This window comes from Indicator indicator, chromosome 14 (assembly GCF_027791375.1).
Source record: "Indicator indicator isolate 239-I01 chromosome 14, UM_Iind_1.1, whole genome shotgun sequence".
Lineage (NCBI taxonomy): Eukaryota > Metazoa > Chordata > Aves > Piciformes > Indicatoridae > Indicator > Indicator indicator.
Window position 1 is genome coordinate 12,489,631 of NC_072023.1, and position 26,564 is coordinate 12,516,194.

The following is a 26,564-nucleotide window of genomic DNA, read 5'->3' on the forward strand; positions in this document are numbered from 1 at the left end:
ACAGGCCAAAGAGCCATTTACCAGATGCCAGATTTTCAAGACCTAATGTCAGGCACATATGGATGGAATTGGGCAAATGGGCCCCGTAGTTTACAGAGATCTTTTGGGCCTCTGACCCACCACACTCCTCCCTTCCCCCTCTCCTACTCATGCAGCTCAACCCTTCCCTTTGTTTTGCTCTGCTGCTTCTGTCTCTGCTAAGCTGTTGAGCCCAGCAGAGCAAACTCGTACTATCTTCTCATGTAATCTGAAATTAAACTGGGTGCCTAAAACACACCCTCTGCTTCTTGCCTTCCAGGCGTGAGCCTCCCGTTACTTACCCATTCCTTGCCTCTGCACAGCAGTTCCCCCTGCTGGCAATAGGGGGCAAACGATGGCTTTTGTGCTCCACTCGGGGTGATGCAGGCAAGGAAAATGAGGGAGAAGGGGGCAGAAGGGGCTGTGTCTCCAGCACCAAGGCCTGCAGTCCTGGGCACCCACCACTGTCACAGCTGAGACTCCCCCACAGACCAAGACTGTGGGTTGACAGTTTGCCAGAGGCTGTTTCTAAGTGGATTCAACCACAACCTACTGGTTTGGGGAAGAGAGGACTCAGCTTTACAGACCTTGCTAAATTGCTTGTCCTTGGGCCAGACAACACACCTGGGCTTGGTTGGGGAGTTTTACAGTAGGGGTATTTCCCAAGCCAGGGCTCTGTAAGGCCACAGCAGGGGTCTGCAAGTGCAATACAGAAACATTTTCTGGCTGAGACCCAACACTCTTAATTCACACTGGGGTTTAGGGGTGTGCACAGCCCACCTCCACCTGCCCCACAGCATACTGTGGGGATGTCCTCTCTCTGGATGAAGCACAAGCAGTGCAGTATCCTGAAGACTAATTGATAGAGCAAGTAGATCCATTTTAAGCTCTTCTTCCTGCTACTTTCAACTAACTTGTGGAAATTCTAATAAAAGGGATCTCCACTGAGCTGCAGATCAATGGTTAATGCAAAAAACTGCAGATTTCACAGCTCCTAAGAGGAGGAACACCACATTAACTGTCATCACAATGGCAGCAGTCAGTGCTCTGCCCTGCCCTGGGAATCTGCAAATGCTTCAGTGTCAAAAGGAGAAGCTATAGCACAAAAGCCCTGGCCTTCAGCTAACTACAAAATGTTAGAAAAATAGACCAGGAACCAGCTAACACTATTATAAACAAAACAAAACTCAAAACCCCACAAGTTGTTTTTAAGGTAAATTCCCAAACAAATTTAACTCTGTCTTAAAGAGAAAATAACTCCTCCTCTAAGAATTTTATTAACAGAAAGAAAAAAGCACAATGAGGGAATTCTTTCCTTATTAAGTTTTTCCATTTGTTTTCCAGTAATGCAAGGATACAAATAATTGAAAATAAACCAAGTTACTCTTTTGTAATAGCTAGGAACACAAGGAAGGAATCAATTTGGAGTGGACAGCTTTTAGCAGCTTATGTGAAGTCTCTTAAAGAGGACCAGAAACAATCCTGTAGACCTTTCCCTTTACTCACTCCCCTCTGCTCCCGTGTTTCTAGAAACATGTATTGCTTATCTCCCCAGGGGTTCTGCCTACTCAAGGCAAGTTGCTAAACTCTTACGGCAGTGAAGTCTGCAACACTTCGAGCAGAGTTTGACCTGCACACAATCCCTATCCTTAACTAGATGCCTTCTGAACACGCTAAGCACCTGGTCTGTTTAGCAAGCTGTAATAAGGCAATGTCAAACTCTGTCACTCTTTTTGAGCAGCAACGACATAACTGCTGTACAAACACAGGAAGTCATTCTAAAATTTCATTTCAGAGGCTGCAGCCAGCAAGCTGCTCAGCATAAAGGCATTCAAGGGGGCAGAGTAACGGCAAGAGCACCGCAACAGCAGGAGAAAACAGGACAGGGAAACTACTGGGGAATTCTTCAACTAGCAAAAAAAACCCCAAAAACCCCAAACAACCCATGAAGTAATGAGGAAGTAACCTGGGAAATTATTACTATGAAAAGGTATTTACAAACCAGCGTTACAACTCCTATCATTAAACATCCATCCTCTCCCCACAAAGAGAAATACACTCAATGTCTTCTCTGTACCATCCCCTTTCCTAAAGCAGGGCAGAACGTTGAAGTGTGTAAAGGTACACCTTTGAAAAGACAGCCACACTTCAGTGTTTACAATGCATTTGATAGGACAACCACTTTATTACAAAGAACAAACAATGCTTCGAAATAAGACCGATCAACTTGAATTGTACAAAATGTCAGTTTCCTTGTAGAGGTCGTTAAGTAACAGGCTGTAAGACTAAGTTCACGTCAAATTCGCTATCCTGAAACATCAGATAACAACAGTAATACTTCTATCTTCAGTGTATGGCATGATCATGTGCTCTACTCCAAACTACATTCAAAAGATATTGCTAGAATTACTTGGAAAACAGAAAGTGTAAGTCATTGTTCACTTCATCTCCACTTGCACAAGAACATTCTTCAGGTGAAGCTGTAGCAGTGTTTGCTGTTAACTGGCACAACTGTCCTGCACTTACACAGTCACAACTTCCCCAAGGAGTTTATTAGTAAACCTAGACATTTCTACAATATGGATACTGTCACCTGATAGATTTCAGCTTGTTACATGTTGTTTAGCATGACACATGAAATAAATGGCTAACACAGATTCTCAAAGAGCTGATGGCAACAGTCTTCCAAACAAATTTAAAACTGAACAATCAATATTTGTCTGGTATCTAGTTGATAGGCAAATAGGTGGGATTTAGACATTATAAATACAATTCTAAAAACAGACCACAAAGTGTATTTTACAGCGTGTACCACAATCTCATTTTAAAGTAAAACTGTGAGGAACTGAAGATTTGCATATGGATCACTATTCAGCGTCACCCTACTTGGACAAAGAAGAGAAAAGTGACAACTTGTGTCAAGTCAGCTGAAGAAAGCACACTTACAAGGATATTATACTTTCATTGAAAACGCCACAGTTTTACCCTTTGGTAGCTGTGACATACCCACTGAAACAGAAATTGTGCAAAGCATGTGAAAACAAGTGCAAAAAAACTCCACCCAGACATACCCAACAGATTTTATTCTTAAATAACAACTCTACAATCACAGCTATCAACCAACAAAATCAAAGCCACAAGTGTTTTCTCTAAAGGCTTCTTTCACAGTACTAATAAGAAAAACCAAGTTCTAATCTTCTAGTTAACAGTTCATGTTTATGGTATTTTAGTTATCAGACAGTATTTGTGGTGAGATCATACCTGATGAAATGGACCATTAAAACACAAACAGTTTAAAGCCAGTTAACTCCAGGAGAAAGTCCTATACATTCATACTATGAACACTGTTTAAAGTGAATCTGGGATTATCTGTCATTGTCAGAAACACAAGATTTTTTTTCTTCTGGAGTAACACCACATGTATTACTCCTGTGCCACAACAAACACTACCGTGGCGATTTATGGTCCCCAGTACTTTTTACGTGCTATTATATAGCATGTGATGTGGTGCGTTAATTAAGGCTGCATCAGCACTTCCATTATAACCCTGATTTTCAGGGCAGCTAAAACTTGGCTATTAAATCTCCTCTGGGATACTCGAGCTGTTAAATCTCTAATATTTTAGTGATCCTTCTCCCATCGAACCAGGCACATTATTTATTTTAGTTTATATATTTACAAACGCTCTTAAGACAAATTTTAACCGGCAGAGGCAAGAAATTCTACCTTGACGTACAGTCTTTTGGCATTTGGGGCAAAATTAAAGTGCAAAGTATAAACATCATTGCACAGTAAATAATTTAGATTTTCATGTTAAAATAAATCTTATTTAGGTGCCTCAATCTATCCACCTAGTGACTTTGTCCAACTCAGCCATTTTCCTCTACACTTTGGTAAACACGGGTTTGTTTATATAGAGATACATAAATAGCATTTAAAATGTTTACCTTTATTTCACTACTGTGAACGTTTATTTTTCTTTTAGCATAGGAACGGATCAACCTATTCCTAGAAATAATGCTTGTTGAATTTATCAGCTAGCTAGCAAATGTAAAATGATGCATAGTAAAAAGGGAGATACTGAACTTGATTGGTAGAATATACTGGTAAAGCAAACAAGCACTTAAGAAGATTAACTGGAATAAATATGTTGAAAGTTGCCATATAATATGTGCAAAATTGCTTACCATGTATTCTAGACTTTGGTTAAAATTTTCAGATTGAAATTTTACAGAAACATTATGGAAGCAACACAAGTGATTACAAAACACAGAAATGAGGTAAGTTATTATTAGTGCAAAAAGCAAGCATATGCTAAAAGCAAAGCATATGGATTTAAAAAAAAAGAAAAGAAAAGAAAAAAATATAATGAATCTCATGGAAGTTTTAATACAAGACCAGAAAGGTCTCTTGTAAACATTGGTATTTACAAGTTTAAGATTTGTACAACTACAAAAGGAAAATTCTAAATATTAGTAGTGCATTTTACAACGAATTTACGTTTGTCTTTCTTTTGTAGCAAGGGAAATGACTACGTTTATCATCTTCCTTTTAAATCTTCAGGGGATATCTTTCAAGATTACGATCTTTGTTACAAATAGTAGAAAAATCAATTCTTTACAAAAAAGGTATATATTAAAATATTTATACATTTTAAGTTACTATATAATAACTGGAAATTTTTGCCTTGTACTCAGGCACCACACTGAACAATGTGGTATAAGGAACTGAAACCCAAATGGAATTGGCTCATATACCAAATCTGATGAATTATCTCTGCAAGATCTCTAGCAACCAGTGGGACTCTACCTCAAATACTACTGCATTTGTCAGTTTGTTATTTATTACTTTTAAATCTGAAACTGTGCTTTTTTTTTTTTTTTTTTTTTTTTTTTTTTTTACATTTTAACTGTCACTACCAAAAAGAGCTACTGGAGAAAGCATGGTCCTCCACCCCACCACCTTAAATATAGCTTCCATATAGTACTCAGAACCTGAGCAAGGCTGTGTAACGCTGATGTTTCAAACGTAAAAAAGGTTATATATTTTTAAGGTAAAAACAATGCAAAAATAAAATATTTGTAGCATTTACAAATAGTACAAGAGTTACATTAAACACTACATTCGAAAGTTGAGATTTATTATGTTGTTTCTACTTTGAGCTTGATGTTTTCAGATCTGCAAAAAGAAGGAGACATTGTTAAATACTTCATAATTTCACACCATGTGCATGGTCAAACACTTTCAAACAATCACTGTTTCGAGAGTTCTGGGATACAGATCATGGCCGATGAAAGGGTTAAAACAGCACTGGAATGCTAAACACTACAAAAGACAATTTCTTCATTGTTACTCTCTTGGAAAAACACCTCAAAAACCAAGCAGTAGTGTATTCAACAGTCTGCTTTCAACCACACCCTACAGATCGCAGCCCACAAACTGAGAGGTCAGCTAAACCGGTACAACAGCTCACAGAGGGGGTGGGCATCCTCCTCCTGCTCTGCCCTTTTCTAACCTTCTTCCATGCACACAAGACCTCTTGATGAGCAAAGCCAGCTCCCAACTAGCATAAAGCCAAAAAGGGGACGGAGTAGGATGAGAGGAAAAGCCAGAAAAACTACTTGTGTTTGAGTCCCTAGATGGGCCTACTTTAAATGAGCTGGAACTGATCAGGCTAAAAACTGATCTTCATTTTCAGTAGATCCATTCCCAGCCCAACTGATTGTGAACTTGTAGAAATTCAAGCACAGAGCAAGATGGCAAAACCTCTTCTGGCTATAGTACAGACATTGTGTATGTGCCACAAAAATGCACCTACTGTGCATTTTAAAACCCTCTGATTACATCCATGCATGTAACTGGATTACTTCTTACTAGAACAAAAAACTTGAGCTGAAACAAAGCCCAGGGAAATTAGAAGTTTCCTAGGCTTTTACTATTTAAGGGACTGTGTTAAGACTCAGGAACCAACATTCCAGTATTTGCTTGTGAATATATAATTAAGAAAAAAAAAAAAAACACAACAAGTTGGTCTATATTTGACAGATTTTCTCGAAGTTTCCCTAAGGAACAGAAAAACACTTAGAGAATATCACATGCACTGCAGAGAAACATTTTGGTCCTTGAGACACAATGCAGCTACAGCCTATTTAAATACTGCGTCTGACACTGACTTTACCTTGAAGCCATCGAACTTGTGTGGCTGGTCCATATCCTCTCTCATTCTTTGCAGAAATTCTGAACACTATAGCAGGTCGGGAAGTGCAATCAACATGAGCATTGGAAAGCTGGGCAGCAGTCACTACACATGAGGTTTTAAGACCACAGTATATCCTCATAAATACAAGCTGACTTGGATTTTCCTGTAATTGTGTGGATCGGATTGCCAAGTAGGCGGAATATTCTAAAATATTTCCAGAGGGTGATGAAGGAGGCTCCCAAGATAAATGAATACAGTCTACACTCTGAAGAAAAAGGGAGAATATGTCATAGTATGCAGGTAACTATCAGATACTCAAATACATAGAATTTTTTTAAGTAATAATTAAACAAAAATAATAGCAATAATAATATATAAAAATCTCAAAAGATCATCTGACAATTCTAACCCAGCGTAATCACTTTTTGGAGGTAGGGATGTGCCTTTTGCTGCTTTTTTTGTTTTGTTTTTTTCCCTTAAAGCACTGGAAACAGATTATGGATGTAGAAAAATAGTATCTGATTGATCTGATACATAAGATGTGTAGCAAAAATGTAGCAATCTTCTTAAAGAGTATTACACTAAGCAAAATTAACCAAGTAAGAACTTGACATATTTTGTATTAGTTTAGTTTTTTAACCTGGAAAAATACCCAACAAAACAACAACAAAACAATTAAAACCACAAGGTCTGAGATTAAGCTTGTGACTAGCATTGTACACATCAGAAGTAGAATTACCTATCACAGAATGTTAGGAGTTGTAAGGGCCCTCCGGCAGGTCCTTGTCTCTCTTGAATTGGGGAGCCCAAAACTAGATGCAGTATTCTAGGTTTGGTCTCACCAGGGCAGAGCAGAGCAGAACAGGAGGAGAACCTCCCTAGACTTGCTGGACACACTTTTCTTAATGCACCCCAGGGTGTCATTGGCCCTCTTGATCACAAGGGCACATTGCTGTCCCACTGATACCTTGCTGTCCACTAGGACTCCAAGGTCTTTCTCCACGGACCTGCTTTCCAACAGGACAACCCCTAGTCTGTACTGGTGCTTGGTATTATTCCTCCTCAGATGCAGGACTCTGCACTTGTCCTTACTGAACTTCCTGAGGTTTGCCTTCACCCAGCTCTCCAGTCTGTCCAGACCTCACTGGATGGCAGCACAGCCTGACAGGATAGCAGCCACCCCACCCCCATTTCATACCATCAGCAAACTTGCTGAGGGTACACTCAATCCTCTCATCCAGGGCCTTGGTGAAGACACTGAACAAAACTGGAACCACTACTGATCCCTGGGGAACACCACTAGCCACAGGCTTCCAGTTGAACTCTATACTCACCTTGGTGATTTTGACTGTTGAGGGTGCTCCAGGAAAACCCGGAATGCAAGTTTTGAATTCACTGATTTTACTGAAAGGCCCAACACCACAGCCATTAATTGCAGCAACTCTGAACCTGTACACTGTGCCTGGAAAAAGATCCTGTTTCTTGAGTAACCTGTAGTCTGGTACATTTGCACTTTCCATCTGAAAATAAAGCAACATATGTGTTAATTTAAAAACTATTCTAAACATGATTAGCCTAAAAATATATAAAGTAGATAGATTTTTCAGTTGAACTTAGTGGTTTGTTGCTATCTGGTACTTCTGTGCTTTAATCAGAATTTACAAAAAGGGTCTGAGAGAGCAACTCACTTCAAAACAGCTGATCTAAGATGCAGTATGAGACTACATCTCTAACCAAAACCACATTTTTCAAGTAATTTAAATTGAACTGCACCTTTTGGTTATTTTTACTCAGGAAAGTAAATGCAAAGTAACATTTCAAAGTGTAGAGTTGTTTGTTTTTTTTTTTAATTACTATATTCTTCTGTCTTAAAAGTATTACCTCTATAGTTAAGAGTTGCAATTTAATGTGTAGGTAGTCAAAATGTTTTTAAAGAAAAGCACCCTAAGTTAGTAACAAACAGGCTCTGAAACACTCTGTGCCACTGTACTTCCATGTTTAAATATGCATTGATGCATCCTTGAAACTTCCAGTGGAACTATTTTCCTTCTGAATAATGTATAAGAAACCACAATCAATGTAAACACTGTAAAACATACTATGCTCTTTAAAACTAAGATGTGCAATATTTATAGTGAGCTGCTTTCAAAGAAAGTGTTCTGTTCTTTTATTTCTGTCTCAGGAAAACATATACCCATGGGGTTTTTTATTTCTAGCTTGCTAGTTCATCATTAGTTTACACTTTCACCACCAAAACAGCAACACTTTTGCAAGTTTTCCTATACAAACTTTTATAGGAAACAACATTAAGTTAAAGAAATACAAAACCCACTACAGTTCCGTGACCAGTCTTGTTAAACAGCCCAGCCTATGTCTTAGCAGTATTTTTAGCAATTTGTAAGCGCAGGTTCTGAAAACAGAAGACTAACTTTATTGAAACATTTCAGTGCTGTACCAAAGCAAAACATGAAAAATTTGTGCGGTTTTTAGTTTTTATGAATTACTGATTTGAAAATTCACCAAGTATATAAAGTTCACTAGAAAGAGAAATACAGAAACAATCAGCAACAGCAAAATAAGATGTTCCATATTATCCTACAAAACCAAGAAAATTCATCTGATTTAGGAAATAGGAAAAAAATCAGCTGAGTAAAACACATGAGGCTCATAAAATCCAAAACTCCTATAAGGAACAGATCCTGCTGCAGTAGCAGAAGATCCCACAGTTTGTTGTCAACCATGTGAGAAACAGATTCCAAAATAGGCATGTGGAAGTTATGTCAGAGAAGAATTAGCAGCTACCTTGTTAGAGACGCTCATTGTTTCCTCTGGGAGCAAGTAGAACTGGCTCACCACAGCACTGTTGTTCTTAAAAATTCCAACATCATACCACTGCCGGTCTCTTGTTTTTACTGGAGCCATCTGTCTTTGTGGAGGTTTCTAGTATTTGAACAACATGTTATGTAAACTACTCATACTTCAATGAAATATTTAAAAAAAAAAAAAAAAAGGCAGCTCTAGCATAGGTAAAAGACAGCCCCCTTTTATACCAGCACCACTTTCTTAGAATTCAAACGAATATGCATTTTTTATTATTAAAATACTGTTCAAACCAACTAATTCTTACACATTTAGACAAAGTCCATCATCTAAAAAGAAAAAAAAAAGGTACATAAAAAGAAAAAAAAAAGGTACATAAAAAGAAAAAAAAAAAGGTACATAAAAAGAAAAAAAAAAAAGGTACATAAAAAGAAAAAAAAAAGGTACATAAAAAGAAAAAAAAAAGGTACATAAAAAGAAAAAAAGGTACATAAAAAGAAAAAAAGGTACATAAAAAGAAAAAAAGGTACATAAAAAGAAAAAAAGGTACATAAAAAGAAAAAAAGGTACATAAAAAGAAAAAAAGGTACATAAAAAGAAAAAAAGGTACATAAAAAGAAAAAAGGTACATAAAAAAGAAAAAAGTACATAAAAAAAAGTACATAAAAAGAAAAAAGTACATAAAAAGAAAAAAGTACATAAAAAGAAAAAAAAACAACAACACACCAACCCAAAAAAAAAAAAAAAAACACAGTTGGGATGTCATCTCTGACACTCTCAACAGGGAGGGGAAGAAGTTTCAAGTGTAGAACCAGGTGTCTGTAGCAGCACACAGCTGTGAGTTCATTTCATTCAGGGTTCAAGAAGTTCCACAGCATGGTTCAACATCAGTAGCTCTACCTGGGACTCAGCTACACTTCAGCCCCAAACATACTCTTTCGAACTACTGCTGAACTCACTTGCAGCTAAAAATAGGGCCTCTGATGTGGCATAGGAAGATGGTAGTGGAGAGCATGGAAACTCTTCCTGACTGACCCAGAAAAGACAAACCCATCAGACATCAGGGAGAGTGCCTGCATGTCAGTGTGCCCTGCACAGGCAGGCTATGACTCTGCTAGCACAGAAAAGGGGCAGAAGTGACAGCAGCTCCTGGCAAAAGCACCTCAACCCTTTGGCAGCAGCTGCTTCTTCCCATCTTTAGCTCCTCTCTCTTAGTGGCAACAGTGGCACTTTAGGTTTGTGTATTAAGTTGTAAACAGGTGAAACAGGAGGCATTTACTTTTTCAGGCAGTATTTACAGCTTGCATAGCCAGTCCCCATCTCCTCTAGGGCAAAACATCAAGATGTAAGTTTAGTTACATTTCAGACCTATAGATCAGCAGCTAACACTAGTCTGATCTAATAAGTAATTTTAAATTCAGTTGTGCATACAGAAAAACATTACACATTTGTACATCATGCAGCAGAGAGGCCACTCCACTGCGCTAGTTGACAAAAAATGATTCAACAGCTGAAACACATACTTGGATCTCTTCCCAACTACACAACTGCTACTTAGACTCAAATTGAGCCCACACAATGCTATTCACTTTACAACAGCAATGTTTACCCCTCTGTTATTCACTTCAAGCCCTAAATATAGATTGTTTTTCTTTCAGAGACATAATTAAAGGACAACAGGAGCACCCTTACAACTAATCAATAAAACAATAAATACAATTTGGTTATACTCTTTCAGACTTACAGAGGAGTGTGAATCATTTGTCTGTCCAGCATTGACCCTTGTCGAAGGCATGGTACAAGCAGTTTCAGCAGCTAGAAACAGAAAGTTGTGTTTAAAAAGCTTAAGTGACACAAAAAAAAACTTAACACAGTCCACAGAGAATGAAAGTTGACCTCAACAGCCACTTACAAAAGTACGTCTCAGACTTCTTCTGCATGCAAACAACTAATTTTGGCTTGCATCATATTCACAGAACTGTATGAGCCTGGCATTGCAGGCTGCTAGAGATAATAAAAACAGAAGGCAGGACTCCTGAGGAAAAAATCTTTCAAAAGTGCCAGAATTATGAAATCCATCCACAGATATGAAATATCTGTGAACAAATAATCTAAATACCAGATTGAGGCACATAGTGATGACACTGTATGAATAGTCTAAGCATGAAATCTTAATTTGAATGCACTTTTTCTGACATCAATACAGTCTAAATTCTGAAAACAAGCAGTTAATCTTTAAACAATCCTAACAAATGGGAAAAGAACATTTATTAAATTTAAAATGGAATCTTAAGGAAAAAAAAAAAAACACCACAACAAAAACCAGATCATAAATCAAAGCAAGTGAGCAACACAAGGGAATATTATTATTCTATACTTGTGTTTCTGGGCCTAGCTTTTAAAATACAATACTCTTTGGTAAAAAAAATACACTCCTCACAGCATCAGTAAAAGAACACAGGTCATTACTTAACACTGAAATCAACAGCAAGCACAGCCTGTTGATACTGATGCAAAACAAAATTTGAAAAAACTACCTGTGTGTTTAGTTTCTGTGTTGCTGTTTATTTTGTCTGTGAAGAGGTCACATTTGACTAGCAGTGAGCTAGCCATGTGAACTGGACATATTTGTTACAGAGGTCAACTGTTTAAAATCAAATCATCTAAGGTCACTTTTTGTAACCTCTTGCTGACTAAATAAACAATCACTGAATGAAAGCAAGTATGCTGTGGGCACCGAAACTGGCTGCCACTGCTCTTTAGAAAATGGACTTCTGTATAAATGAAGATTCAAAGGACTTTTCACTTCACAGCAAAGTGGTTTACAAAGATATAAAAGGAATATCCTGATCTTAAAAGATGTTTAAATCACAAGAAAGATCATCCACACTGCCCAAGGTCCTCAACACCCAAAACCCTATCTCAATCCCAGGTACTACTCAAAATGGGGATCCCACCACACTAGAGGAACTCTGATGGCCTTAAATATATATGGCTCAAAATACAGTATGTGAAACACATGTCAAACCTTCAGATTTTGAATTGAATGTTGTTAGTGAAGTTTCATCTTTAACAACTGCCCCATTTGTACTTGATGATTCAGTTTTAACAGCCTGCTGGGTTACCATAGATTGTGTGCTGGAGACAGTACTGGATACAGAAGCATCAGGATTTACAGTTCGTTTGTCCAAGTCATGTAATTCACCTACATTTGCTGAAGTCTGAGGACCTTAAAAAAAAAAAAAAAAAGAAAATATTAACTAAGCTTCAATACTGTAACACCTAACAAATCTCAACTTGATCTAACGGCTTTAGTTTCACATAAAACCAGAGTTTAGCTCAGATTAAGGTTAGAATAGATGTGATTATATTAATTGCTAAGGCTTTCTTTAGGTATATAACTTAAGAGTCTGTTTGTACAGCCATAAACAGTATGTGTCAACAGTGATATTAAAATTCTTTACTTGAAGCTGGCTATTCTATATCTATTTGGTTAAGGAAGAATTAATTTGGAAAAAAATCCCAACAAACTAGCTACACAAATCAGTATCACAGATTTAAGATTAACCACTGTGGAAGATCAGCTGTGGAAGCTGATTTCTTGCTTAGCATGGAAATTCTAATTGTGCACACAATACTTAAATTACACTGGAGGGGGGAAAAAAAGAAAATCCAAGAACTTATAAATTACATGGAAGTCATACATACATAAATTAGGTCACTGAGCCTAGATTCATCACACTGAACTTAAGGCACTTGAGTGAAATGTCATCTTCTATTTCCTTGGCAACAAGAGAGAAACAAGATCCCCTCTACATTGCCTAAAATTTTACATCAGCTAATAGCTCTTCCTTGTTAACAGACAGAAGTAGTGTCAAAATGAGCCTGGAGTTGTTATCACCTTAATGTTTTAAAATTAATGTGGCCCTGTCAGTCTGTTCTTTGATGTTAAAAAAGGCTGTTTATGTTTAAAGGGACACATTTGCCATCGTAATAATGAATGCATTGAGAAATTCATGTTCCTTGCAACACTTCAAACAACTTTGAATTACATTTCTCCTTGTATCTTCTTAAAAGATGTACAGTAATAACTAGCACAAATTGTTGTCTTTTTAACTACAAAAGCCTCTAAATTAATTTTAAATTGCAAGACAGAAATAATCTCATTTTATGTTTACAAGATGAATTTTAACTCTCACTTTTTAATTTCTATTCTATAGTCATCTTACTTGAAGTACAAACAGGCAAAAGAGATGGGGCATTTGACTCCTTAAATCCTGTAGCATCTGCATGGTTTTTCACAATCTCCTGTGTAATCTTGTTTTCAGATGCTGCAACCTTTTCTTTTCCTTCTACTTTTAATAATGAGTTGGACGAAAGGGAAACTTGGACCTAATCAAAACAATACATTGTTAAACTGCAAAGGTCAGAAAATGGCATGAAAGTATTTGCTTGAAAACAACAAAACAAAAATCTTCCAACAATTCCCCCTAGCCCTTTATCTAAACCAAAACACCAACACCACAATCCACCTTATCTCAGCCATTACAAAAGTCTCAAACTCTTCAACTGACCTGCAAGTGCCCCTGACACACACAACATTGCACCCAAAAGTGAGCTCACACTCTTTATGCTATCACGTGGAAGTTCTCTGACACATGATTTAGTCTGCTGAGGGAATTCAAGACGATGGGAAAAATCACAGTAACAGAGGCTTTCAACCTTTGCTTCCCTAGCACATACTCAAGATATTTCTACTGTTAGTAAAATTTATAGTACTTTCACATATGTTTTCTACAAGAATATGTTACGGTTCCCATACAAACCTGAGGCTTTAGACAATTAAAAGGTCTACATTTCTAAAAATGCAATCCTTCATCTAAAGCTTGGCCTCTTTCCTTTAAATTGGCAAAGCACTGGAACACATGCAACTGCACAACCAGAATAGGCAGCAATTTGGTTTATACTGTAGTAGGAACCTATGACTCCACAGACCAGCATAAAAACACTAACAAAGACGGAATATGCCTTATCCTTTTTGCCTCCCACATTCATGTCACCAACATTTTAAGAACAAATAGGATTTCTACTGGCATCAGGCTCCTAGTTACAATTCTGGAAGTCAATACAGTGCAGTTTCCTTTCTTCATTACCAGGAAGAGGACTTTAAAGATTGTCAATCATAAAAGGAGAATGGCAGTTCTCTTATTCCCACACTACTCGGCCACTTAAGCATTTTTCAGTGTGCACTTACATTATTAGGAATGACATTATTTGTCGGGCAGGGATGATCCACCTTCACTTCTGGATAAGGGACACTAGGCAATGATTGTGGACTCTGATGTAGAGAAGAGCCACCTTTCAGGTAAACAAAAACAAATTCCTATCAGTTACATAGAACTCATGTTGTTGGAATCTATTCCAGTAAGCAAGAGTGAGACCCAAAGTTTCCTGAAGGAAGACTTCGTTGTAAGACTGAAATAAAACTGCATGGCCAAACAATCAGATAAAATCCCTTACTTGTTGCTTCCATTCTCAGTTTGTGCCCTGCACTGTACAAATAACTTCATATTGAGACGGCTGGCCAAAACTGACAGAGACATGCTAATGCTGAAACGTTCATAATTATGATGCACCCATTTTGAGAATAACCAAAGAAACAGGGTCTCTCTCCATATTACCTTTTCAAAAACAAACTCTTTTTTTTTGACTTATGCAATCCTCTATCTTTGCACAAACATTAGCATAATGTGATCTGACTACTACCTTGTGAACTCAGCACTGATGTCTCAGAAACCCCAGTAGCAGGTATTCCAGCCACTGATGGCACTGGTGAGTCAGCATGTAACTGAAGAAGATATCCTTCAACTGTAGGTACTTCATCCCATTTCACTTGAAAAGAGTTGGTTGTAGCTCTAATCAGCTGTACCTGTGATGGTGCTGGGGGTTTCTCTACAAGAAACCAACAAAACAGATGGCATGTTTGAAATTGCCCTCCTTTATCTGTTTAAAAAGTATCTATATAATGCAAGCAAACCCAATAGCTCCTTTTTCCCTTATGTACTATATATACCAGTTTCAAGAAACCATTGTCAGTGATGGTACTTCAAGTCAGAGAATCCTAAAGTGCTATTCTAGAGTGTTTGAAAAGGCTGAAGTTTCGATACTTTCGGTTTTTTTAATGTCTCTGCTGTTGACAGAAATTCTTTAGGTTTTATATACAACATTACAGAGATTACAGCAACAAGAGATTCTCATCCTCTTCTAAAAGGCTGCAAGCAGCTCTTTGGCTCCTAAAGCTTTATGTATTCCCAGAAAGGATTCAGAGATGATTGTGCTTGCTTTCTGCTGCTTCTCTGAAGCTAAAGTGAGTATTCCCTCAAACTTCTTCTGCAGAGGCTGAAGGCACAATTCACACATTGGCACAACTCAGTGCCAATGACCAGCTCCTCTCACTTGCCTTGAAGTCTGACTAGGCTGCACTCTTATGCACATGCCTCACCTGCTATCTTTCTCCCAATATCACCTCAGTGTCCTGCCATCAAACCAGCTGCTAATGAGTGATTAGTGCTCAAAAAACTCTGTTCAACACCAAGAATAATTTGGTCCCACCTCCGATTCAACAGTATCTTTTGCAGTTCAAGAGATGAGGAAGCAGCAGCAGCAATGATCCCAAGAGAAGGAAGAGTTTGGTAAAATAGAGTAAGTAGCAGAAGAGATCACCAAGAAGAGAGGCCACGAACCTTAAGCAAAACACCCTTTAAAATCTTGTATCTCCTGACTATGGCATGCAATGCAGAATCTAGCCACGAAGTTCTTTCAGAGGCTTTAAAAAAGCCTTCCAAATATTTTCACTTTAAGTTATAGCTGTAGCCATCAGACAATCAACAGTGAAGCATGGTTTATTTAAATAAGCTTTAAAACGTAAATAATCTTTGAGTTTGCTACAACTTTAGATGTTCTGATCATCAGTGACTGCCAAATTCCCATATGTTAATAAAACACAGAACATAGTACAAACCTCTTATTTATCTCTGACTCACCAGTATCAAGGTACCAAAGATCTTTGCAGCAAACTTGATTGTTCCAAGCTTTTCTGTAACCATCTCTACCACTCCAGATATACAGACGAGTGCCAACTGCTACAGCACAGTGTCCTGCTCTTGGACCTGGTAATGAGTTACTTTTGTCCTCCTGGCCATCTGAGATCAGACCTATCCATTCTGTGGTATCTATTAAATGAAACTCAAAAAATTTAGTTTCTAGATGTTTTCCAAAACAAGCATCACATATTAACATTTAATTAGCATTCTAGGAATACATTTATCTGCTCAGAGAAAATTAAAACGTATCACCTCTGGGTTTATAGGCAATTACATTTAAACTTGCAATACTCCAAAGAGACTTTACAATTAGTTTGCAAGATATGATCAATTAACACAGGATGAATTTTTCTGACCTCTGGTGGTCTCACAGGCAAATATAAGATCAGAAGTTGAGGGCTCAGGGATAGTACCCTATTGTTTAGAAAATTAATTTCAGGATCTATCTTTTGTGTTCTTCTATAAAGGATGGAGTATTTACATTACTTAGTAGTAACCAAGATTCACATCAGCGAACCTGCTGAAAGTTCAAGGAAAAACAATAATAGTAATAAAAAAAATACTTAAAAAAGATGTAAAAATCTGGCATCTCCTTTAGTCAGCTAAGATTCCAACTGTGTATCCTAAAATTTTTCTCAGGATCTTCAAAATATTTCTTCTGTTAAGGAAATATTAATTCAAAATGCCCACTCCCAGGAAGGCAGAAACACTAACCCAAATTAAGGTAAGAGAATGAACCAGTGCATTTCCATTCACCATCATGAGTAGAAATTTCACCTCCTGTTGACTGTGGAACCCATCCACCAAAAATATACATTCTGAAATACAGGAAAAGAGGTAAGAGGGAAAAAGAAAAGCCAATTAACATCCAGATTTGCTGCATGTGCTCTCTCAAACTAGGACAAAACACAAAATTCCCAGTGCTTTACAGTTCTGGTTTACAGCAGATTTTATTTGTGTTTTCTCTTGAGACAGCATTGTTGTAGACATCTACCTTCTGAAATTTTTAAGTTAACTGAGTAAAAAAAAAATAAAAATAACCAAACAAGAAAACAACAAAACCAAACAAAAAAAGGAGTTTGAAAAACTCCCCCAACAACTTCCCAGAAACAGAATACTGTACCCTTTTACAAACCACCAAACTGCTAATACTCTCCAAAACTCAGGCATTTACACAGAATTTCTACAATCCTTTACTGAAAACCTCTATATAAACCATTCCAAAATTAGAAGGCTGCTCTCTAAGTCAAATGTCAAAATTAAAACATGATACAAGCTACAAACTACTAATATTTTCAGTAAATAATTAAAAGCTAAGCTGCCCGATTGTAAATTACACAGCTTTCACACTTTCCCCCCTTGCCTCTTTCTCTTTTTAGATCAGCTTGTAAACTGATACAAAAATGGACTGAAACCCATGTTTAAAAGTCCATTATATAAATGCTATCTGTCAAAGCAAACCATATTTGCAGGAAGCAAATAATGAGGAACAGAGTACAGAAAAACTGGCTCACATTTATGTGGAATGGTTTTGCCTAGAACTAGTTCTACTCTTGGGCTGTTTCTTTGCATAGCTAGTTCACTGTGTCACAGACATAGAGGCACTCAAGTTGGCTCCTGACAGAACCAGCTCAGACTGCCCCAGAATGCACCAAGGTGCATTAGAAGCCTGGAAAGCTGCTTGTGGATTGGAGAGACTGCCCCACTGAATGGGACAAAGGTTATCAAATACTCTATAATCAAACAGATGGACAATTAAGTGTATCAAGTTAATAGTTTGATACCCTTAACAATGGTACTTTTTCATTTCCTCTGAGGTAGGATAATAGAAGCAGACAAATACTCTACAGGGCTGATGGATTATACTGAGCAGTAGTGGATAAGCATCATCATTCTCCTACTAGGTGTACCTTTCTAGAGTTGAGCTTTTAACAACAGACATACTTGTTTCCTATTACATTGGCTGTATGGAGACTGCGAGGAAGTGGTACTGTCCCTTTAGTTTCTGGTCTTGACCAGGTCATGGTTTCTAAAAGAGAAAGAATAAAACCGTCAAAACGCTGCTGTATCTTTCACTTCCTAGATTCTAGGAGCAAACATTTCTCCAAATATTCAACAAAATAAAATACCACCTTTTTAAGATGGCTGTTTTAAGAAAGAAGGTGTAGCATTTAAAACTGCCTTCAAAATTGACAGGTAATACTGACAAGCTAATTGTTCATCAGTTTATCAAAAAGATAGACGATGGTTTAATTAAGATTATTCAACTTGGTTATCACTGATAACCAAGTCTTCAAGGCACTCTAAGAAAACAATCTCACCATGTAACCACAATCGCTGAGGGTAATATATACAAACAATGCTGTATCTACTTAATTAAAAAAATCTACACTTTTAACTCTATGGTGTAAGTCTCAATAATATCTGCACCACATCATGTTGTTAATCATTATATACTAGAATTTTGCCTCTTAGCCATTAAGGTCCCTGCACTGACTTACACTGGCAAATTAACTCACCTATGTCAAGTTCCCAGAGATCATTAAGCCGACAGCCACACATCCCTCCAAAAATATACATCTTTGGACTTCCTATATCTTTTCTGCAGTACACAATGGCTGTGTGAGATTCTCGAGGAGATGGCAAGATCCCTTTGGTCACAGGAATACTCCAGCCGACAACGCCAGAACCATGTTGCAGCTCCAATTCATAGAAATCATTTAAGTATCTAGGGTATTGTTGTGAAAGGATGAAAAATTCGCTTAGAAGCAAGATTACAAGTGAGCTTTAAAGCCTGTTCACTTCCAAGTATTACAGACTTCAGTCTTGGGAGTGTTTATAATTTTAAAATCTCAAAATGTTTGACAGCATTGTGGACAGTACCGAAATTAAATGGATTTAAAACAAAAAAATTACTATTATAAACTTGCTGCCTCTAAGGAAACATGCTTTCATATTACACTTGGTACATTACATGGAGCATTCAACACTGGTAAACAACATTCTTAGCAGAAATTACAACATATGGACAAACTTGGAATAAACTGTGAAGTTGTAAGAAATACGTGATGACATGGGACATTAGAGATCAATTTCTGCAACTCTAAGGCAATAAAGGTGAAAAGGAGCTGCTTCTGTTCTGTTGTCTTCAGGCTGGCCAACAGACAATTAGCCATTTGTTGCTGAACCTATCAGCAAGTTATTTTTAGATAATGGTCTTTGAATCTTGGCATTCACACCAGATACCTCTTGTTTACTGAGCTGATAATTACCAGTTTAGAGCTCACTGGATATAAGCACTCTGAACTGCTGCTGGTGGATATAAAACTTCAGCACAGTTTGTTGATAAAGGCAATTTCAGCTGTTACTTTAAAAATTTCTAGATTAAATTCCTAAGTGTTTTCCACAGCATTACAGAGGAAACTTCAATTGTAAATTCCCTGATGATTTTGGCAATTTAAGTCATTCTAACAAAGAAGCAATTATTAAAAACATCACCCAAAATTCTAGGAAAAAAAATATCATTCTACTCAGGTTTCACTCCAAAAGTGTCAGAGCTGTCAGTCAGTATTTAAATATTGTAGGATTAGCAGAAATATTTAAGCTTTTTAGCATGTAACCCCTGCACTGCACAAATAATCCAAACGTGCGGACTTGGTATGCAGGACAGACTTCATAGAATGTTCCTCTTCAAAGCTGTCATATCTAATAATTTATTTTTAAAGACATCAAATTCAAACCAAATTAGCATACCTGGGAACATTATTATTTGAATCCTCACTTTCATTTGCCAGGCCACCAAATAAATAGCACTTGTTACCATATAAAGAAAAGCTGTGGCCAAGTCGAGGACATGGTGGTGATCCAGTGGAAGGAGCTTGAGGTTTTACTTTTTTCCAGAGCCATCGACTTGCCTTACAAGGAAAATATAGTCAGAAATATCTTTGTTTATAGGCATTTGTAGTCAACAGAATTCAGACAATATTAACACTTGTATGTTTTCTGAATTATTTTTAAGGCAATTATGAGCTTTTCTTAGTTTATACATTAAAAGGGACACATAAGAGCTAACCTTCAAAAAACATTAAATATGTTATATTTACTCAGGTTAGATGGACGTCTCTTTTTCAAAGTTATTCAGATTTTCTCCATCTTCAGAGTCTATTAAGAGTTTATTCTTCCTGAAGCACAGCAAAGCTCATCTAACTTTCCTCTGCAGTTGGTAATATAAAATGCTTGTTCATAAACAGATAAATAAAGTAGTCCTGAAAACTGAAATATTTTCATATATTTCCTACCTGCAATTCATATAAATCATTACTGTATCTTCCATATTCCACCATTCCTCCAAAAACTAGTATTCTGGTACCATCACAAACAAATCCATGTGCTGCACAGCCTGGAGGAATATCTCCCCTTACAGCAGGAAGGAACCATTGATTTGTAACTATAGCAGAGGGGGGAAAAATAAAAAACAACAACAAACACCAACAAAACTAAAACAGATTTCAAACACTGAGAAAGAAAAATGTATTGTTAAATACCTCTATTTTCTAAAGAATTATCTTTTACCTGTAGATAAGTGCAATTGGATTATTTATTTTTTTAATAAGCAAACACCTCTATCAAATCAATGTTTCTCAATATATAATTGAGAACATGAGGTTGCTGCAACCAAGTCAGTTGCCAAGAGTCAATTAATACACTTGCCAAAAAAAAATGAGGCTAACGAGGAACGTAAGTGCAGTTCCACACAAAAAATATAACTACACTAACTCAGAGGGAGCTAGCCTAGAAACAGAATTATTAGAGCTACAGCAGCATGGCAGTGTGCCTGGACTTAACAGCCCTATTGAAAAACTAATTACACTGCTCTAGGAGCAATGTTACTGTCTGCAGAGCACTGCACTGATACATGGGAGAGGAGAGGCACAGAGGCAAGAGCCAGTGAGACTGCCTGATCCAGCAGCAGCATACTGGTGTTTAAATTGCTCTGGAACGAAAGAATTACAGGAGATATTGTTTCCATTTTCCTAAGCCTTTTTCATGAGCATGAAGAGGAGAGTGTGAAATTAGCAGCTTTCAGCGAACGTTGCTGCAGGGGATTAAGATGCCCTCGCTGTGTGCCAGCTCCTCGAAAGTCATGACACTCATAGCAAGTGCAGTTGATGACACTCCAAACTCAGGCAGCCCAAGTCACAACCTTGCATCTCAGATTCCAGAGAAAAAAAGGTCAGTTTGGGCCAAACACTCATCTGGGAACAGGAACAACTGAGTTGTGATCCTTTCAGTAAATACCACAAAGGGGAAACACCTTTAACAGAATGTCTGGGCAGAGAAACAGAATAATGATTTTAAGACACTCACTAAATAGTAAAAGTGTACTATCTATAAACTTTCTTTCAGATTACTCTTCAAAACAGAAAGATTAAGATATAACTTTTTTTTTCTTCCCTCAAAAATGTGGTTGAATATAGCAGCTGTTTAAGCTACAATGGAAAAATATGCTTGGAACTCCAACAGCACGGAAATAAACGACCTTCAAAACATGCTTGTAAAAGGGGAGGTGGTAAAAATAAGTTTTGCATGTTTCTTAAAAGTTGGCAAACTACTAGGCTAGTTAACATACTCCCACTCTAATTCTTTCGGTGTATTACACAAGTAGCCAACACCATCTGACTGAGAAGCACCGAAGTCTCCCATTTCAGCCCAAATTCTGAAATTAATCAAAAGTTTTCCAGCCTCATATAGCATCCTGTACTGTAGCTATTTAGGCATCCAATCCTTCCCGAATAAAAGCGCTTTTGGGCAGCTTCCTGTTTGGAAAGGTTCCCAATGCCAGCACGTTCATTTTTCTAACCCAGATTTCTATTCCGGCGTGTTTAGCTTTCGTTAATAGCCACCAGAGGGAAGAAGGGGACCCGGACACTAGAACGGCTAATTCAGCCTGCAGTCATTCAGCCCCGACCCGCCGACAGAGACTCAGCGACCCAGGACGAAGGGCTGGGGAAGTGGAACAGATGCCAGGTGCATGAAGACTTTACGTATTCCGTTTCCCCAGAAAGCAGCATTAACGCCGCAACATCAGCCAGGGCTCAGCACAATCCCGGGAAGATTCCTCTTGCAGGCGTATTTCCCGACCCCTCCCCCTTCATTTCGGCTCCAGGCAGCTTTTCAGTCGAGGGACCGCCCGCCTGCCCGCCAGCGGGCAGCGCCAGCTGCTCATCCGAGCGCCCCGCAGCAATCTCGGAGAAAAGCACGAGGCTCAGAGGCCCCCGTGCTGTGAGGAGACCGGTGCCATCGGCGTCTACAGACATGACAACCCCACCGATGCCCACCCACCCCCGCCCGCCTCTTGACAGCCCCGGGCGCCCCCGGCCCGGCCCGGCCCCGCCCCGCGTACCGGTGTTGTAGACGTGCAGCTCGTCGGCGATGCCCTCGTTGCCGCCCCCGAAGATAATGACCAGCTCGCGGATGGCTACCGCGCGGTGCCCGTGGCGGGAGCGCGGCACCGGCCCCGTGAAGGAAGACACCCGCCTCCAGCTCAGTCCAGCGGCGGCCGCCGCCATCTTACCGCCACTCCCACAATGCACCGCGCAGCCGGGGCAGGCCGGTGGGGGAATAGGGCGAGGCGGTGGCGGGGCGGGCTGTGTCAGTTACAGTCCTCTGTGAGGGGCTGCTCCAACCGCTAGTCTTTTCTATGCGGTAGTCCGGGGAGGTGACAACCGCCTGCTGGGTGGTGTTCGGCTTCACCGGGGTGATGGGGGCTGGCTGAGAGGCGCAGTGAGGGAGTCGTGTCTTGTCCCCGGCTGGGGCGGGCACTTGGGGGGCCAAGCCCCGGGCGCACCTCCTGGGCTGTGCCACGGCCCCTCTAGCGCAGACTCTGCTTTCTTGCACGTCTCCCTCCACCCCTAAGGAATCCCGGGTCTCGGCCTTACTTCGGCGAGAGCCTGTCAAAGGCGAATGGCAGAGGCGAGCCTTCCTGCAGCGCACCTGTCCGGTGGGACTGCTAGTTCCCGGCCTGGGCTTTTGAGGCGCCCAGGTCACGGCGGATGTGGTGTGTGCTGTTGAGCCTGGGACTGTTAGCTGTGCGTTGAAACCCTCAGAAACGTGTAGCAGGCTTTTTTTTTTTAAAGCTTGCTGAGGGTAGGGGAGGTATGCTGCCTGCGTGCGTCTGGGAAAGACATGAGTTCCTGTTTAAACGCTGAAGGTTGAGATTAGAAACCGAGGTTTCAGTTCTACAGTGAGCAGATGACCTGAGTAAATCCGAACATCTCCTTCTGCAGAGTAGAAGTGACTCCCTTTCCTGTGCGAAGCGATAATATAAACACACGGGGCTGAGGGAAATCCAGAGAAGGTGCTTCTGGGTTGCTTGCCAGTGACCCAGGGGTTGTTGCCACGTGAAGCTGATGGTCCCCGTACTGCACGCTCATGTCCCTTAGGTACATTCAGGATGTACAGAGGAATGGAAGGAAAATTAAAATTAAAAAAAAAAAAAGTGGATTTGATGAGCTTAATACAGAAAAAGAAATAGTTTGGGCCGTTTACATGAAGCGTGCAACCATGTGTATAGCTATTCATTTATTTTTCCCTTTGAGCAGATCTGCAAAAGATGGATATCTGTACAAAATCAGATAATACAGTTTTAGCACGTTTGAGACGTAGAGTTCAAAGCTCATGTTTTCAGTTCTTGCAAATGGAACAACAGTCTTCATTTCAAACACTTGATATTTTTAAAGCCTTGATTAAATACTCCTCATAAGTTTTGCACTGCCTTATGCTAAAAATATGAAAACATAGTTTAGGATTTAAGATTATTATTATTATTCTTTTCAGTACTTGTGCAAGTCTTGTGACAAAACTGTGTTTTATCAGATAAAGGGGAGCCCCCTAGAAGGGAGGGATAGAATTTGAGTAAAAGGAGTTATGTAGAAGTAAAATTGCAAAAGCATTCTGGGAGAGCTTAGGAGACAGGTTATCAAATTGTACTGGTTACCTTGATTTAAATTCCCCTTGCATCTAAACTATACCTGTGGATTCAGATTGTCTTAACTACTCAAATATTGAGAAATGAGATGATGCAAGTCAAAATGCATGTTCAGAGTTGAATTTTGCAAGTTTCCCTTAGCATTTATTTGACTGGTAAGAACTCTGCAAACAGACGTTAGAAAAAACTTGGCTTTCAGTTTGACTTTGGTGTGTTGTTTGGCTCTTACACAGTAGTTATCCATTCACATTTACCATAAATAATGACTAGAAACCTAACTTACAAATAAACTGTTGAAGTAACTTCTGGAAGGGTTTGTTTCTTTCTCTTGCCCCCACCCCTTAAGACTTTTTGTCTTACGGGATTTGTTTGCAATCTGCTAGCTGAATCTCTGAGGCAAGTTTGCCAGATCTGGGGCTGCATCATCATTCTGCACATCTGGAAGTGGTTTATGGGCTCTCATTCCTCCAGTGCAGCGTCTGGACTCTGTGCTATTCCTGAGCAGCAGCAGAAGAAAAGAAAACCAGCACAACTCCAAAGTAAACTTTGAAGAGTTTGCAAAAGGAATTAAATCTTAAAACTGTTACTGTGCCCTGTAAGGCCCTTGTGCGAGAGACTTCAAAAGAAGATGATGGTCAAGGAAGCTTTGGCAAGAGTGCTTACAGCTGTGGGCTATCTAGGATCTGAGTAAATAGCTCTGCAGCTCTTCAGGAGAGAGGAGTTCCGAATACAGTGCTGCTTTGAAGAGGTAAAAAGACTAATTAAGCAGGAAATATCTGAGCAGTAATGTCACTGTTTCTGAGCTTTCCCTTCTGCAGCCCCTCATTTTGTTACAGGATTTGGCAACTGAGCTAGGAACTGCCAGGTTCCAGGAACCTAATGTCTACAGTCAGGAAAAATTGACTAAATATTTGCAGGGCAACAAATATTCCTCTCTTTTCTTGCAAATCAGTGGGTAATCAATCTGAGTTTCTGTGGGTTAGGAATGCTGTAGTTTTAGAATTCAAGCTTGTATGAGAGTCTGTCTGAGTTTGGATTTTAAAGTTTAAAACATGGTTCGGTTTACGTTGATTTAATACTTTCTGAAGTACTTTATGACACTGTGGCCACTCAGCCTTCATTTTGCAGTGATCATCAGTGTTATTCATTACTATAATGACAAAACTTAATTGAAAGATAGTAGTCAGCTCTGTAGAAGAGATTTATTCGCTTAAGTGGGGTTAGCAAGTTACTCTAAGGGTGTAAGGGGTTCTGTTGTTTCTCTGCTTATCTAAATAAGTAAACCTTTTAATAGATAAGGAGACAAAACTTGTGTGTACTGTGTGAGGGAAGGGCTATCCCAGCAGTGGGGATTTTGACCTATAAGCTTGATTTCCTCTCTGTGTAAATGAATGCCACATGAAGGGAGTGTGCTGCTGGAATGTAGGTAAGTACTGCAGATGTGAAAGGACTTTCAGAAATACTACTCTCCTGCTACAATTTAGTTATCTGTTGGGACCTAAATACACATGAATGTAAGTGGTTTGTAAACAAAGCCACCTCTTAGCTTTTTAATGTATCTTTTAATTGTCATTTAGCTTGTAGTCAGAGACTGATTTAGGATGCTGCTTGAACATCAGTATTAACAAATGAGAGGCAGTCCTTTTTGTGACTCAGGTTTCAAGAATTCTTGCTGTTCCGTCTGTCTTCTCAAGGAGTCGGAATAAACTTAATTGTTATGCATGCACAGAAACCATCTCATATCCTTATATATGCTGCAATGTGTCCATATCTGTATGTATGGAAACAGGAAAAATGTATATACAGCTATCATAGCATAAAGGTTAGAGCACATCATTAAGTTTGCCCCATCCCTGCCCTGTCTCCTGCTGCTGTTTTTAACTGCTGGCTTTTTGGTTTCATAAACAGTAGTTTTGGGTCCAGAAGTCACGTGATTGTTGTATTTCCTATAATCTTGTATTTTAGGAATTATATTCTGTCCTCTCAGGAATAAAGTCAGGGCCACTCTTGGGCCTGGTTTAGAAGTACAAATTTAGGGAAGTCCGGTTCATTCTCTTCAGCATCACAATAACATGCTTAAATACAAGCCCCCCTTACTGTAAGCAGAAGGATTCTGCTGCTCAAAAATATTTCTACTAATGCTCTGAAATTCTCTGAGAGTCTGAAAGACACCAATCCAGAATAAAAGTCCCTTGTGTTTGGGAACATACTTCTGACAGAGATTAGTATTTGTGATTGTTAACTATGTTTTAGATTAAATCAGATATAAATGGAAACGTATTTACAAATTGAATCCATGTGTGTTTTGATAATTCTTTGCACATGACTTTAAAATGTGTGTAAAAAAATCTTACTTATTACTGATGTGGAGACTGGAAATGCTGTTCTTTTCACCCTATTAGTAGCTTAAATTAAAATAGAAAATGGTTCTGACTCA

General features: G+C 38.8%; 1 protein-coding gene across 1 annotated transcript; it reads right to left on the minus strand.

The window, feature by feature from the left end:
* Positions 1-6,167: 6,167 nt before the first annotated feature.
* HCFC2 (host cell factor C2) lies at positions 6,168-22,709 on the minus strand. Its single transcript, XM_054386833.1, has 15 exons — positions 22,544-22,709; positions 20,439-20,587; positions 19,894-20,054; positions 18,660-18,868; positions 18,085-18,169; positions 16,855-16,958; positions 16,081-16,269; positions 14,804-14,989; positions 14,292-14,395; positions 13,267-13,429; positions 12,066-12,266; positions 10,782-10,852; positions 9,020-9,157; positions 7,552-7,737; positions 6,168-6,482 (listed from the first exon to the last, which is right to left on the minus strand). The coding sequence occupies exons 1-15, from the start codon at positions 22,707-22,709 to the stop codon at positions 6,168-6,170; spliced, it is 2,427 nt and encodes an 808-aa protein (XP_054242808.1).
* Between the last annotated feature and the right edge of the window lie 3,855 nt (positions 22,710-26,564).